Source organism: Scardinius erythrophthalmus (genome assembly GCF_964197995.2).
Source record: "Scardinius erythrophthalmus genome assembly, chromosome: 7".
NCBI lineage: Eukaryota > Metazoa > Chordata > Actinopteri > Cypriniformes > Leuciscidae > Scardinius > Scardinius erythrophthalmus.
Window position 1 is genome coordinate 5,381,969 of NC_138227.1, and position 17,626 is coordinate 5,399,594.

General features: G+C 44.0%; 1 protein-coding gene across 1 annotated transcript in view; it reads left to right on the forward strand.

Annotated features, from left to right (window-relative positions):
* Nucleotides 1-2,105: 2,105 nt before the first annotated feature.
* gria4a (glutamate receptor, ionotropic, AMPA 4a) overlaps nt 2,106-17,626 on the forward strand; it is a gene marked incomplete at both ends in the record, with an annotated part of 91,746 nt that continues 76,225 nt past the window's right edge. Inside the window, 2 exons of the mRNA XM_081370037.1 lie at nt 2,106-2,556; nt 5,656-5,916. Of these exons, the coding sequence (XP_081226163.1) occupies nt 2,106-2,556; nt 5,656-5,916 (712 nt within the window). The remainder of the gene's footprint in view (nt 2,557-5,655; nt 5,917-17,626) is intronic.

Genomic DNA, 17,626 nt, shown 5'->3' on the forward strand with positions numbered 1-17,626 from the left:
TTATGTTTTTGAATTGCGTAATAAAATGGACGTAATTTGAATCTGAGACTTTGTTTCATATCAATAATATCAAAGCACAAAGATTAGTGCGATTTATTGGATGGGATCCACGCAACAATGTTACATTCATTCATCAACTGAAAACAGGATATTAATTATGTTCAGCTGTCTGTCGTTAAGTTCCCTATGTATTTATACCCCGTTTCTTTCAGTTCATTGTCAGTTCTCGTCTATATGCGAGTAGTTTGTGTGATTGTTCTCGCTGCCTTCCTTCATGTATTATCTTCGTGTTTTTTAAAGAAAGTTAGCGATTAGTCTTCCTCGTCTTCATTCTGATAACTACCACATCAGTTGTGACAGAAGAACCGACCTTAAACATAAAGTATGGGCGTTTCCCGCATCCATCAAAACCCAACCAATCGTCTAATAATCTGTTTCCGGAATGCCCACTCGATCGAAGAATATGTGAAAGAGTTCCTAGAAATTTCACACCAGGTCAACTGGACAGATGACGTCCTAAAGAACATGTTCTTTGCCACGATCAACCACCATCACCAGCCATCTTCCTCGCCACACCGCCTGCATATCTTCACGTCATGCCTGCCCAACCTGAGTTTCGTCATGTCAGGCCTGCACAGTCTGAGCTTCACGTCATACCTATCAAGCCTGAATGTCTTCATGTCATGCCTGCCCAGCATGAACTTCGTCATGTGATACCTTTCGAGTCCTCGGTAAAGATGGCCACCGACGTCATGCCGCCTGAGCCCTCAGCCAGGATGGCCGCCGCCACGTCAGAACCTGTCCCAAGACCTGTTCCTGCTCCTCGACCTGTTCCTGCTCCAAAACCTGTTCCTGCTCCTGCTCCTCGACCTGTTCCTGCTCCAAGACCTGTTCCTGCTCCTCGACCTGTTCCTGCTTCTGTTCCTGCTACTCGACCTGTTCCTGCTCCAAGACCTGTTCCTGCTCCTGTTCCTGCTCCTCGACCTGTTCCTGCTCCTCGACCTGTTCCTGCTCCAAGACCTGTTCCTGTTCCTCGACCTGATCCTGCTTCTCGACCTGTTCCTTGACCTGCTCCTGTTCCTCGACCTGTTCCTGCTTCTCGACCTGTTCCTACTCCTCGACCTGTTCCTGCTCCTCGACCTGTTCCTGTTCCTCGACCTGCTCTTGTTCCTGCTCCTCGACCTGTTCCTGTTCCTGCTCCTCGACCTGTTCCTGCTTCTCGACCTGTTCCTGATCCTGCTTCTCGACCTGTTCCTGATCCTGCTTCTCGACCTGTTCCTGATCCTCGACCTGTTCCTGTTCCTCGACCTGCTCCTGTTCCTCGACCTGTTCCTGCTTCTCGACCTGTTCCTGATCCTCGACCTGTTCCTGTTCCTCAACCTGCTCCTGTTCCTGGTCCTTGACCTGTTCCTGGTCCTTGACCTGTTCCTGCTTCTCGACCTGATCCTGCTTCTCGACCTGATCCTGCTTCTCGACCTGTTCCTGCTCCTGCTCCTGTTCCTGCTCCTCGACCTGTCCCTGATCCTCGACCTGTCCCTGATCCTCGACCTGTTCCTGATCCTCGACCTGTTCCTGATCCTCGACCTGTTCCTGATCCTGCTCCTCGACCTGTTCCTTTTCCTGCTTCTCGACCTGTTCCTGATCAGCGACATGTTCCTGTTCCTGTTTCTGCTCCAAAACCTGTTCCTGTTCCTCGACCTGCTCCTGTTCCTGCTCCTCGACCTGTTTCTGTTCCTCGACCTGTTCCTGTTCCTCAACCTGCTCCTGTTCCTGCTCCTCGACCTGTTCTTGTTCCTGCTCCAAGACCTGTTCCTGCTCCTGCTCCAAGACCTGTTCCTGCTCCTGCTCCAAGACCTGTTCCTGCAGCTCAACCTGTTCCTGTTCCTCGACCTGCTCCTGTTCCTGCTCCTTGACCTGTTCCTGCTTATCGACCTGTTTCTGTTCCTCGACCTGCTCCTGTTCCTGCTCCTCGACCTGTTTCTGCTCCTCGACCTGTTCCTGCTCCTGTTCCTCGACCTGTTCCTGTTCCAGCCACACAGTCCAAATGCTGGCTCATCAACTGTACCACAGAGCTCATCCCACTCCAGCCTACCACATTCTCTAGCATGGATGACGCGATCCCACCCAATATCTTGCCCACCCCATTGTCACCATCTCCACTGATTCCATCATATTCCCTGGACTTATCTACCCCACTGGTGTCTCATAGCTCCTCAACTCTGCCCTCGCTACTGATTCCCGCCAGCTCGTTGGCTCCACCTCGGGCTCTTTCGACACCAGCTCGGCTCTGTGATACAGATCCCCAGGCGACACTTCAGTTCTCCAGGCCCAGTTCTCCACCTAGACTTGTCAGCCCTTTGGATCCGCCTTGGCTCTACGCTCCCTCAGCTCCGCCGTGGTCCGCCATCACCAAGATTCCACCGGGCTCTCTCATCCCTCCAGTTCCACCTTGGTCTCTCATCACCCTGGTTTCGCTGTGGACTTCCGGACCTTCGGCTGTGCCTCAACCCTCCGCCCCTTCAGCTTCACCGGGATCCCCTTCCCTCTGGTTCCACCGTAGTCCTCGCTGCCTTCGGTGTCGCCCTGTTCTGCCAGGTCCCCATCTCCACCTCGGTCTCTCGAACCGATAACTTCACCTCGGCCCTCCAAGCCTGCGACGTCACCCTTACGGCTTCTCCATGGTCTCCAGCTCGTCCCACTGCCATTGGTCGATGCCCAGGCTCCGCCCTGTAGGACGTTTAGGACTCTGCGTTGGCTCCTCCCTCAGCCAGTTCCGCCTTGGTGTTCCTCTCTGCTCTCCCTTCCTGTCTCCTGTCCATCTTAAGACTCTCCTCGTCCTCCTCCAAAACCCCCTCCCTCCTTCCCTCCTCAGTTGGACTTTTACATTCGGCGCGAGGTCGCGCCGCGCGGGAGGGTGAAGTACTGACAGTATTATGTTGTGTCGTGTTAATTTCTGTGTGTTGGTTTCATATGCTTCAGTTCAGTCTTGATCACCAGCTAGTTAGTCTCCTTGGTTACTAATTACGTTCAGCTGTCTGTCGTTAAGTTCCCTGTGTATTTATACCCCGTTTCTTTCAGTTCATTGTCGGTTCTCGTCTATGAGTAGTTTGTGTGATTGTTCTCACTGCCTTCCTCCATGTATTATCTTCGTGTTTATTAAAGAAAGTTAGCATTTAGTCTTCCTCGTCTTCATTCTGAGAACTACCACATCAGTTGTGACAAATTATATATATTATTTTATTCAAAGTAATGATCTTTCATGTTTTAGTTTTCATAAAAACAACTAAAATTCATAATGTTTCCTCAAAATAACTTTCTCCACTTCAGCAACAATCTTTTCCCCTCAAGTCTCTGATAAGGCATTGTAAGACTTTGGTTTTTACAGTTAACATTGTATTAATAAAACATTATTCTTCCTCCATAATCAGCCCATCCTGATCATCACAGCACTTTTACAAACTGTCGCCTGTGTCTCCATGGTGACTGATATTTTCCCCCTGTGAGTCGAGAGTGTCGTTCAGTCTATAAATAACTGGACAGACGGTTCGTCCTTCCATTAATTGGTCTGTTGATGAATCAGACAGTACATTATGATAGAGAAATTCATATTATTTTTCATCATCAATAATTCCATCATGCCAACAGAGGGATGGATGTTTTTCAAATTGATGTTAATCTTTTTATCAATATTTTACAAACACACAGACAAATTCTTTAGAGAGACGAAATTGAGTTTCCGAGAAAGACTGTTATGATAGAAACACCTGAGTGACAAATAAAAGAGGAGAGCAAGAACAGTCTGTTTGATCCTGCAGTGAAAAACCAGAGTATGTCATTCATAGAAAACGCAACGTTTTAAACTTACATCAAAGAACCGACAGACAAACTGTGTGAATGTGTGTGTGTTTGCTTGACTCCTTTGAAAATGAAAAACTGACTACTGAAGTCTCTTTCTTTCACTCTCTCTCAGAAAAACGTGGAAAAATGTGTTTATTATTGATCTTAAATCTTACGAAACCTGTCAAGAAACCTGTTTCACCTCAAAATCAAAAGAAGAATATATATTTTGCATGAAGACAATTATTCCTATTATAGCTTACTGTACGATTTCTGCCATTTTGACAATTTTTAAATTAATGTATAGTATGTGTAATAATATATATATATATATACAGGGTGGGCCATTTATATGGATACACCGTAATAACATGGGAATGGTTGGTGATATTAAAGTCCTGTTTGTGGCACATTAGTATATGTGAGGGGGCAAACTCCTCAAGATGGGTGGTGACCATGACATATACTAATGTGCCACAAACAGGACTTTAATATCACCAACCATTCCCATGTTATTACGGTGTATCCATATAAATGGCCCACCCTGTATATATATACTGTATATATATATATACACAGAGCCTAAAACTAACTTTCTGCCCATGAAACTGGCCATTTTTACAGGCCATGAAACTGTTTTTTCAGGCGGTTTTGACACCAAAGTTTTAGATACCAGTGAAAATGAACAATTCTCTATTCCAGTTTTAATACCACAGCTAAACTAGTAGCCTGACTAATATAAATTTTCAACATTACCTGAAAACTACTGTTACTTGTCTTTGATAGTCACTGAATAAAGTAATAAGGTGTAAAATAACACTGCATAGTCTTCACTGAATAAATTAAACAGATTAATCCTTATTAAGGTTACAAAAGTTATTCAGCCAAGAGCAGCGAGTGATATTTTCTGTGTCCTTTTTTGTTTGATTAAAGGAGAACTTGGTAGCTTTTTTAACTTAATAAAACTGTCTAGAAATCATTTGGATGGTTAAACAACCTGTTCTGGTGATATTGGTGACTTTCCCCGCTCCCCCCAGCGTTCCCAGGCGGAAAACCAACCTTGCAACTTGTTCACTACCGTCCCGGCAAGATAGAAATTGGAAGTCTCGTGAGAAGCGAAAGCGAGAACGAGAACGAGCGCGAAACACAAATCGCTTTACGGCAATTCGACATAAACACACACGCATGTATGATGTATTACCAGATTACCCACCTCGGTAGACATAACTCCACACGATACAGTTGGCTTGCTCCGATCATAACAAACGCACATGAGCAGCGGTAGAGAGGGGGAGGAGGCCGCCGCAAGTGAGTTTTTTACGACTGTGTTGTGAAATATACGCCCCCCCACAGCTGTAGGGGGAGCTCGTGGGGAAAACATGCGACAACAAAAGGGAAAATCAGCGAAGAAGTGACTAGAGTTCGCTAGAGTTGCCGAGTTCTCCTTTAACATTAAAAACACAGGAATGTATTTATTTGATCACTTTATAGAGTAAGCTATATTTGAAAACTACAATGAAATAAATTGTTTTATAAGCGAAATCACAAAGAATTTTTTTTGTCATATTTCAACACAAGGATGTTGCTGTAGTAAAACTGAAAGCCATTCAATGATTCAGAATCAGATTTAATTAAAAAAATATTTATATCTAAGAAGTGACTATTAATCTGGTTTATTTCTGAGCATTTTGTTTTGGCTAGTAGAGGTTCTGAATGGCTGGTAACTTAAAAATTCGATTTTCAAAGTATCAAACCCTGTATTTGTTTGTCTTTCCTTCTTGTTGTTCACTGTGTGAGATGTTCTCTGTGCACTTACAGTCTGCCTCTCTTTCTTCGCAGTCTGTTCGCAGTATTCCCGAGGAGTGTTCGCGATCTTCGGCCTGTACGACAAGCGCTCGGTCCACACGTTGACGTCGTTCTGCAGTGCGTTGCACATCTCTCTGGTGACGCCCAGTTTCCCCGCCGAGGGCGAGACTCAGTTCGTGCTACAGCTTCGGCCCTCCATCCGGGGGGCGCTAATGAGTCTTCTCGACCACTACGACTGGAGCCGCTTCGTGTTCCTGTACGACACCGACAGAGGTAAGGAGCGTCAGAAACACACACTCATCAAACATGTCAAAGCTTTGTGTCAGCGCTGAACTCATCAGGGGCCCGTAGTTGAACAGACTCAGGGTTACAGGGTTCGAGCTGACAAAACCAAACCAATCAACTTTCTCTGATCCTCAGTTTATGCCATCAGTGACATCACTCTATGACATCAGTAGTGACCAGCCAATCAAATGCGGTGAAACTGCGATTCAATTCTCTCTTATGTTGAATATTGAGAGAAAAACATTAAGATTTTGAACACATTTCGAATCTGACATTTATTTTGGTTACACTTTATTTTAAGGTGTCATTGTTACAGTGTAGTAAAATTAAGCAACTACATAGGATTAGGATTTGGTTGAGGGTTAGTTGCATGTAATTATGCATAATTTACTGTTATTGTTACCTTTATTTTAAAGTATGTGCACTTACAGTGTACTTACCTAAGAAAGTACCTGTAATATAAGGTAACTACATGGGTTAAAGTTAGGTTCAGGGTTAGTACCTAGTTATTACACAGTTATTGTAACTACTATAATAAATTCACAGTATGTACATGGGAAAAAGGACTGTAAATTAAAGTGTGGTTACACTTTATTTTAAGGTGTCCATATTACAGTGTAATTATACATGAGTAATAATAATTAACTACATGTACTTACTATAGGGTTAGGTTTTGGTTTAGGGTTAGTTGCCTGTAACTACTGTTACTACTACAGTGATTACATGTAACATGTGTAACAAGGACACTGTAAAATAAAGTAATTTTAAAGCTAAAATGGCGAATTATGCCGGATAGCGAAAAATGCATAATTTCGTTGAATTTACGCTGTACTCAGGGATCGTGGAATCGCGGAAAACTGGAGGGAATGTTTGATGTTACATCAGGATTCATGAGCGTCATTCTGATTCATCACCAATGACTTATTGACTATAAATTAATCAAATGTTTCTTTTAGATACTTTTGGGATCAACACCAGATTGCTACTGTACATATCAAAAACATACATCTATAAAAGACAAGACTGATAAACATAAATTAATATAAATATACTAAAGCTTAAATCTACACAATTATACCTTCACAAATACACTCTTAAAAATGAAGGTTCTTTATTGGCGTCGATGGTTCCATGAAGACATCCACGGAACCTTCCATTCCACAGAAGGTTCTTTTTAGAATGTTCACTGAAAACCCTTTAGAACCTGAAGCTAAAATAGGTGTTTTTCACATATTTAGATTTTTTGACTGTACAATTCTAAAACTATGTGCAAGGTGTCATCTTTTTCAGGAAAAGATTAGCTTTAAACTAATTACAGTTATTGACCATTAGCCTACTGTGTGTGGTGAGTTTGTAAATAGAATTTAAATAGACAAAAATATTTTTTTTTACAGATTTTTATTTAGAAAAAAAAAAATAAAACGAAAGAAACTAACACTTTAAAGTTGAAAAATGAACTACAATACATATATACAAGTCTTTTTTGTGACATTGGGTTGCACAGATTTCATTTAGGACACTTTTTTTCACACACACACACACACACACACACACACACACACACACACACACACACACACACACATACAAATGCACGCATTCATAGGCGGCACACACACATACACATGCACACACTACATGCTTAGATACGTGAAAGAGTAACAGCCATTCACCTCCCAAGTTTCATTAAAAATCATCCCAATCCCCTCTTCTGCTGTCTAACACTTCTTTGGCCATGTATTTGTTCGTTTCTTTTATTATTTTATGCAATCCAAAACACTCTAACCTGCCGCTCGTCATATCTCTCTGTTCAAATCCTTCCTTCCCGCTCTGCTGTCATTTGCAGACGGAAAGCAATATAATATAAGCCTTATATTGCCGAAAAGCGCATGTTGTCTACTGTCAATGGCAATTTGAATGGTTTTGATAGTGCAAACGGTTGACGAGTTACGGTAAAATGAATACAGCTTGCATGTGTCTGCGACGACACAGCCGGTTCTAAAGGGTTAAAGAGCCAGAAAATGCTTCTTCTATGTTTTGGAAGCTTTATTTTTAAAAGTGCGCACACATTTGTAGCACATCTGCGGTCTAATTCTCTTGTCTGGCATCATGGGAGTCCTGGAGCGAGGCTAGTCCAGTCTGTGTGATATTTCCATATTTCCTGATATGGTTTGCCAGGCTGCAGTTGGCTCTTCTCCGGCCCAGTTTAAGCCCAGCGCTGGGCCAGTGAAGGCCCGAGATCTCGCTCCTGCTGTTCTTCCACAGCGCGGAGGTCAGTGGAGCGTTAACTGCTCATCCTCGCGCCCAGAGCCACACCAGAGTCATTCAGTCATCCGTGATCTCCCGCCTAAAGGCGAGAAATGGATCTACTCGCATCCGCTTTCTTCCCTCATCTTCATTTTCTTCATCTCCTCTCTCGATAAATAAGCGCTGAGGCTTGAATTTGACCCCTAGTCGTTCAATACGAGTTGCTTTATCTGAGGAGCGAAGCAGCATAATGTTTTTCCAGTCAATTTTGCTTGTTTTTTTTGTTGATTCCCTGCGGTTTATCTGGCTCGGAGACACTTGCGTTGACCTCACAGCTCCGTCCACAGATCTGCATTGCGTAAATATCCCCGTCCGCTAAAACGTCTCCTCGGATCGCTCGCTGGCACACATGTGAAACGGTTAATCGCAGGGGAACGTCCGGCTTGTCTAGAGACGTTAGCATCAGCGGCAGCGCTGAAATGGAGTCAGGATGCTTGTGGAAAAAAGAAATCTGTTCATTTGATTCTCAGCTGATTTAACTAAACAAAAATGAACACTTACATTTTTTCATTAAACTCTTTTATTTTGCTTAAAGCTGCCTTTCTGGCCAGGACTCTACTGAGACTTTAGATGTAAAACAACAAACAACAGTTTGTCTCGTAGCTTGATTAACACAGGAAAGCTTATTAAAAAGACACTTTTACATTTATACAGAAACAGCAATGACTTTAGCAGAAATGTCTTTGGGGTGTGCGATATTCACAAAAAATGATATCTCAATATTTTATGGGATATTGTTGATGACGATTATTAGTTTTTTTGCTGATATCTCGGGTTGTTTAGGCCTGTCGTGGAAACGTTTTCATATTCCTCATGTTAGTTCACAGTGACAGAAATAACTTTTGCCACCATAAATTGATTCCAGGGGCATTTTTAACCATTAAAAGATAATTTTTTCCTAACCTTATTAGAAGAATGCATCATCTTTTTTTGTCAGATTTGTTTTTTTACATATTATTAACAAATCAAATCATCAACAAAATACATTTTTACACTGCAGAAGTGGCACAGAAGATGCAGAATTTATTCCAGGGTTCCCACGGGTTCTTGAAATCCTTGAAGTTTGTGGATCTGAAAGCTCGGAAAGTTTTGGAAAATTAACACTTAGATACGGGTCCTTGAAAGTACTTGAATTTATTTTGTGCAAGTTTTCTGGAAAAAAATATTATCCATATTAGTCCCTCCGGTCTGCTAATGTTTTATTTTGCCAACACTTCGTGGCCTATGCATACTAGCTTGCTTGATTTACGTTAGTTACGTTAAGTGTTTCCCGCGTGAGATACTTTGTGTTGTACGTTGCCATGACGTTCACGCGCGCACGAAACTACTACGATGGAACCTCAACGTTTCATAGTTTCATGCAAAAATTAATACCAGATCATTTCAGAATACAGTATAGGATGTACCGAATATTCTTCAGTTTTATGCAAAACAGAAATACGACATATAGAATATCAGATCTCTGTCATATGTGTCCCTGGATCACAGAACCAGTCACATGTCGCACAGGTATATCTGTGGCAATCGCCAACAATACATTGTATGGGTCAAAATTATCGATTTTTCTTTTATGCTAAAAATCATTAGGATATTCAGTAAAGATCATGTTCCATGAAGATATTTAGTAAATTTCCTACCGTAAATATATAAAACATGTATTTGTGTGAGTGAATGCTGCACAATCGCCAACATAAATGAACAACTTTAAAGGAGATTTTCTCAATGTTTAGATTTTTTTGCTCCCTCAGATTCCAGATTTACAATAGTTGTGTCTCGACCAAATATTGTCCTATCCAGTGTGCGAAATACCCGTCAATATTCGGGGGGGTCCCCGTCTCCCGATTGTTTCGCAATACCGATCTAAATTTTCTCAATATACAGTAGGCCTATAACATTACAATATTTCAAGGGATCACTGCATCACTGTCTTTACTGGGTGCAGGGCCGATGCAGCTAGAGTTGTATAAATACAGATGTCCCAAAAATGATCTTGCTAGGGGGGTTCGGGGGCATGCCCCCCCGAAAAATTTAGATTTTCCCGATCTCGACATGTGCATTTTAAGGTGTTTTGAAGGCCAAAAAAAGGGACAACAGTAGCTTTAAAAGCATGTCAGTGGGCAGTAGCATGAAGTTTTTTTTATAAGAAAACTGATTTTTGTTGCAATGAATGATCCACACTACAAAATGGAAATGCATAATGTTTATGCTTATTGTTGACAATACACAAATCACATATTCGAAACGGGAATGGCCTTAAGAAATTATTCAAGGATTATTTTGCATAGATGTTACATTTCAAACAAACGCAAATGCAATATCATATGCTATATAAGCAACACTGACATAGGAGGTTACATTGGCTAAAGTTGTTTGAATGCACATTGTTTTATAACAAGGTGAGGTAAAGTTGTGCATTACAATGCAGACATGACAATAATTTGCACATCTGGCGCACTTACAAGAGCAATCAACTTAATGCATGCCAGGTATAGCCTATCGAGAAAAAAATAATAATAATTAAGGTAATATAGTCTATCGAGCATGGCACGCAATCAGTGCACTTGTAAATGAGAGCCTGCAGTATGAATGACCGATCGTGATGTGACAATATCAGCCTGCATTTTGTTCGCCGATTTAGTCACACAAACAACCCAAGCGGCTCGTGACAGAACGGAAACCGACTGAATGACACTTTAATTTAAGTAGAAAATCTGAAATGAAGATCGTGGAACTCTGATGGAATTGAACTCAGCACACTAGGTGTTTTCAGATCATCCGCACTTCCTCAGCAGCGTAGAAAGCGCGCGCATGGTTGCCAGATACTATTGAAAAGACCGAGTAGAAAACGTGTTCTTTTAACAGAAAACCACTGACAGGTGTTTAAATTATTGAAATCTGGCAACCTTAAGCATGAACGCTCGTAAAAACAGTCTGTAATATGTTGTCTCCTCCTTTATTTGACAAAAAAGTGGTTTTGGTCAAGTTATTATTTAAAAAAAAAAAACACATTTCAGTAGGTGTTTTTTTCAGTTAAATTTTTTTAAGTAAAATTTGAGACCCCCTTCAAATTTTGCTTTTGAGGCTTTCAGGGGGTCTCATGGGTTAATCGGGGGGGTCGAGTATTTCGCACACTGGTCCTATCATAACAAACCACACATCAATGGAAAGCTTATTTATTCAGCTTTCATGTGATGTAAAATCTCAATTTCATAAAATTGTTCCATGTGACTGGTTTTGTGATCCAGGGTCACATATGGCCAAAAATTCATGCTAAAAGAAGAAGCTGTGTTTAACACATGAAAACTGTAACAATGTGTCTTACAAGTTAACACAATGTAACCTTGCTCTCACTTGAAATGTGTCCCTACATCAAGTCCTTGAATTTGAGGGTATTGGACCTGAAAGTCCAGTTAACCAAGGTGTGGGAACCCTGTTACTCTGCCATTACAATTGCATAAATACTGCTAATGTTTTAAACATAATATTTTGAACACAAACACACATATATAGAAACTTTTTTTTTAAATAAAATGCTTTAAATATAAAACTAAAACCTTTAAAGTCATTCATCCAACTGATTCATTCAAACGGTTGATTCATTCAGGAATGGATTTATGAATGGGTCGCTCAAAAATGCTGATTCATTTAGAAAGCCAAACATTGCTATGTGTTGCTCTGAGACACACAATTGCTCTGTCTTTAAATGATTTAAAGAAAAAAAAAAGTGAACAATATCTTCACTATGGATCACTACAGCCCTGTGTATGTTAGTGGACGTCCTTTAATACATAATAATCCTCTTTATTTACATTATAACAGCGCTGGAATCTGCTCGGCTTGCAAATGTTAACAGCACAGCTAAACTAAAGTCTCCAGTGACAAAGCCATCGGTTCTGGCACGCTCACTTTAGCAGAGAAACTGGCCATCTGGAATGGACATGTTTGACCAGCGCTTGGTTCTGCGCGAGCCTAATGGTTTGACACTTTGGCCAGTTTCTCACAACTGCCTTTTCTTCATGAACACTGACTTTACACTGTTGGTAAACTCTCAGCACGGCTGACCGACGCTCCCGTTTTGCGCGTCTCTGTTTAAGAGCCGATAGGAACTGAACCCAAATGGCTAGCTCAATAATAATTTTTGCATTCAAAACCAGAGACGTTACACGTTCAGATCAAGCCAAGCGTTGTTTTCTCCCTCTAATGAGTCTGCACAGATTGCGTAATATGCATTTACAACAAAAACACTAAAATGCACATCTTTGCACACATAGATCTGCGATTGATAGTTACGTCTTCCGATGGCTCATAGACGCAATTTTAATAAAATATGTAGAAAAAAAAAACTATTTAAATTTGTGTTTTTTGTTTATTGCACTTTTGAGCTATTTATCTAGTTACTATTGAAAATTACATGCATAGCCTTCAAATTGGGGGTGTTAAAGATTGTTGATGTATGGCATATGAAAATGCTCAAAAGAATGACAGCACAGCATGTAAAAATACTAAAGCCCTATTCGGATGGGATTAACTTTACAAGGGTAGATGGAGTAATGTAACTTTATCACAGGACGTCTGTAATATTAATGGCCAGTTCACACGGGATCAGAGATCTCAGTAAAACCAGCAGAAGTGGGAGAGTAACTCGCTTTACACACCGCCGTCACACTCATGTGTGTATTACACTGCTTCCTGATATCACGTGCGCAAACACACAAACAAACACACAAACACACAAGCAACTGATGCTTTTCAAGCGTCTCCATACTTGACAAAACGTGGAAAACTACTTTTAAACAGGAAATATTTACTCACATATTTACAGCGGGTCTATCCGCACGGGATTAGGATCACCTGAGGTCATTTTTCCAGACCTTTTTACTGAAGGTAAAAGTCGCCGTAATCTTTCTGTCACGAACAATAAACAGGAAGCAAAGATGCAAGTAATCTCTTTATTGAAGGTAGAAACAATAGCCAGGTAGATAATAGACAGGCAGGCAGGCAGACAGGCAGACGGGTAGGCAACGCAGGGACTAGATGGTCAGATACGGGAGCTGAGTGATGAGATGACGAAACAGTGAAGAATCCAGATGAATGAAAACCAGTAGAACACGGAACAGGAAACGAGGACACGAACTGAAACTCCGACTGGACTGGATACACACACACACTGGAGACATCAAACAACGATCTGACAAAGAAAGGAGATTGTGATGAGAATTTATAGGAGAGTAAACAAGTAGCAGCTGGTGCGGGGAATGAGATCAGCTGGCGCGCTGATCAACGGTAACGAGCGGTAACGCCCACTAACACAGAACAACAAATACACGAGACATGAAGAAAACAGTGAATTCATGAACCGTGACAGTACCCCTCCTCCTAGGAACGCCTCCTGGCGTCCCCAGACTCCCTTACCTGTTGATTGTAATCATCAATAAGGGAGTGATCCAATATGTCTCTAGCAGGAACCCAACTTCTCTCCTCCGGACCGTAACCTTCCCAGTCCACCAAGTACTGGAATCCGCGTCCCCTCCGCCTTGAGTCCAGAATACGATTAACCGAATATGTAGGTTCCCCTTCTACGAGTCGCGGCGGGGGGGGAACCGGGACAGGCGGATTAAGACAAGAATGAAACACGGGTTTAATTTTGGAAACATGGAAGGCGGGATGAATCCTCCTGTACACCGGAGGGAGTTTGAGGCGGACTGTCACCGGACTAATGATCTTGGTAACAGTGAACGGGCCGATAAATTTGGGAGCCAGTTTATTAGAGACGGAGCGGAGAGGAATGTTCTTAGTAGAAAGCCACACTTTTTGACCAACGACGTATACGGGAGGCCTAGACCGGTGGCGATCGGCTTTGGCCTTGGTGCGCTCCCCCATTTGGAGTAGAGTCTCACGGGCTCTAGTCCAAGTGCGGTGACACCTCTGGACGAAGGCGTGAGCGGAGGGAACCGCGACTTCGGATTCCAGACTAGGAAAAATTGGTGGCTGGTAACCTACACTACACTCAAACGGAGACAGGCCCGTAGATGACACTGGTAACGTATTGTGGGCGTACTCCACCATTGACAGTTGTTGGCTCCATGAGGAAGGATTCTTGGAGACTAAACATCGCAACGACCTTTCCAGATCTTGGTTGGCTCTCTCAGTTTGACCATTGCTCTGGGGATGGAACCCTGAGGACAGACTGACAGTCGCTCCCAATAATTTACAAAATTCTTGCCAAAATTTGGACACAAATTGGGGTCCCCTGTCGGAAACCACGTCTGTCGGGAGGCCATGTAAGCGAAAGACGTGATCAACGACAGTCAACGCTGTCTCCTTGGCTGAGGGTAATTTGGGCAAGGGAATGAAATGGGCCGCCTTCGAGAACCGGTCCACCACGGTCAAAACTACCGTGTTGCCTCGGGAGGGCGGGAGGGCGGTAATAAAATCTAGCGCAATATGGGACCAGGGTCTCGAAGGGACAGACAGCGGTTGAAGTAACCCATCTGGGGGTCGATTGGAAGTCTTACCAATGGCACAAACTGAGCAGGCCAAAACAAAACTGTGGACATCACGAGCCATAAGCGGCCACCAGAATCGTTGCTTGACCAAAAACTTGGTACGACTAACTCCTGGATGACAAGCTATGTTGGAACAATGCCCCCACTGAATAACGTCAGACCGTAATCCCTCCGGTACAAATAAACGGTTCGGTGGACACCCGGGCGGAGGCGTTACCCCTTTCAAGGCCGTCTTGACCTTCGATTCGACCTCCCATACGAGTGTGGAGACAAATAGGGTCTCGGGCAAAATGCACTCGGGAGTAGACGGGCGTTCGGAACGGTCAAAAATGCGCGATAAAGAATCGGGTTTGATGTTCTTGGAACCCGGGCGGTACGAGAGGGTAAAATCAAAACGTCCGAAAAAAAGTGCCCACCGAGCCTGCCTGGAGTTCAATCTTTTGGCAGTCTTAATGTATTCCAGATTCTTATGGTCGGTCCAGACGATAAAAGGTACCCCCGACCCTTCTAACCAGTGACGCCATTCTTCCAACGCTAACTTGACTGCCAACAACTCTCTGTTACCAATGTCATAATTGCGTTCGGCAGGGGACAAACGATGAGACAAAAACGCGCATGGATGCATCCTATCGTCTGTGGAAGAACGCTGGGATATCACTGCACCTACCCCCACCTCTGACGCATCGACCTCCACCACGAACTGACGTGATAGATCAGGGGCAATAAGGATGGGGGCTGAAACAAAGCGGCCCTTAAGTTTGGCAAACGCAGCCTCAGCTGCGTCTGACCACCTGAACGTAGTTCTGGGGGAGGTCAAGGCAGTCAGAGGCGAGGCTAGTTGGCTGAAGTTGCGAATAAACCGCCGGTAGAAATTGGCGAAACCCAGAAACCTCTGTAGGGCCTTACAGGAATCTGGATTTGGCCATTCCACCACAGCCTTAACCTTCTCAGGATCCATACGTATTCCCTCAGACGACACGATGTACCCTAGGAAAGGAACAGACTGTGCATGAAAAACGCATTTCTCCGCCTTGACAAAAAGCCCATTCTCTAGCAACCTCTGAAGCACTCGTCGGACGTGCTGCACATGTTCCTGGAGAGACGATGAAACTATCAATATGTCATCCAGGTAGACATAAATGAACTGATCGACCATATCTCGCAGCACGTCGTTGACGAGTGCCTGGAAGACTGCTGGGGAGTTGGACAACCCAAAAGGCATGACCAAGTATTCAAAGTGCCCCCTGGGGGTGTTAAAAGCAGTCTTCCACTCATCCCCCTTCCTAATGCGGACCAAATGATAAGCGTTACGTAAGTCCAATTTAGTGAAGATAGACGCTCCCTGCAACCTCTCGAAAGCTGAAGACATCAACGGCAAAGGATAAGTATTCTTTACCGTGATGCTGTTCAGCCCCCGGTAATCAATACAAGGTCGCAGAGATCCATCCTTCTTCCCCACAAAAAAGAACCCCGCCCCCGCTGGAGAAGAGGAAGGGCGGATGAACCCCGTTGCTAGAGAATCAGAAATATATTTCTCCATAGCCTCCCTTTCTGGAACAGAAAGCGAATATAACTTGCCTTTAGGCGGAGACTTACCTGGCAATAAATCTATGGCACAGTCATAGGGACGATGCGGAGGAAGAGAAGCAGCACGAGACTTACTGAACACCTCCTTCAGGTCCAGGTACTCCGCGGGCACGTTAGACAAATCCACTGCCTCCTCCTGAAACAAAGGGACAGAAACGGACGAACAGGCAGACACAAGACAGGACTCATGACATTTACTGCTCCACTCCAACACTGATTTCTTTTGCCAGTCTATTTTGGGGTTGTGATCAATGAGCCAAGGATGTCCGAGAACAACAGGTGCGAGAGGTGAGTCCAGTATGTAAAACGAAAGTGTCTCGGTGTGATTGCCTGATGTGGTGAGGGTGATAGGTCCGGTGATGAGTGCGATGGTGGGTAAGTCCTGGCCGTTGAGTGCATGAACAGCAATCCTACGGGTGAGTGGTTGGATAGGAACTTGAAACTTGATAGCAAATGAATGGTCCATAAAATTACCTTCGGCCCCTGAATCCACCAGTGCGTGACAGTCGTGATTGTGGACTGACCATCTAAGTCTTACCGGGAGGAGCGTAGATGTTGATGAGGTCTTCTCAGCGGAGATCCCACCCGACAGTAGCCTCAAACTTACTGCCGGGCTTGGCCTTTTAACGGACAGTTATAGGCGTAATGTCCTGCCGCGCCGCAATACAAGCATAGTCCCTGGGATCTCCGCCTCTCCTTCTCCTCCCGGGAAAGCCGAGCTCGACCGACCTGCATGGGCTCGTGATCGTCGACAGGGCTGACCGCGTCCCCACCGCTGAACCGCTGATTTTCCGTACCTCTTAATCCACGGCTGGGCAAGCTCCGTCGCTCGACTCTTGACAATCGTGCATCTACTCGAAGAGCAAGATCAACCAGTCCATTGAATGAAGTGGGAAGGTCCAGGGCGTAGATCTCTCTTTGAACGCGGTCAGCCAGCCCATGCAGGAACATGTCCCACTGCGCCTCCTCGTTCCACTGACACTCCGCCGCCAGGGTCCTGAAGTCGATGGAGTACTCCGACACCGACCTTTCTCCTTGTTTGAGTTCCGCGAGCATCCGAGCCGCCTCTCTCCCGGCGACCGCTCTATCGAAGACTCTTTTCATCTCGGCGGCGAGTGTCTGGAACGAGGCGCAGCACGGGTCTTGATTCTCCCACACCGCCGTTCCCCAGAGTGCTGCCTTCCCAGTCAATAAGGTGAGCACGAAGGCCACCTTGGCACTCTCATTGCTGAAGGTCTTAGGTTGTAAAGAGAAATGCATTGAGCAACGGGTTAAAAATGCTCTACAGAAATTAGGCT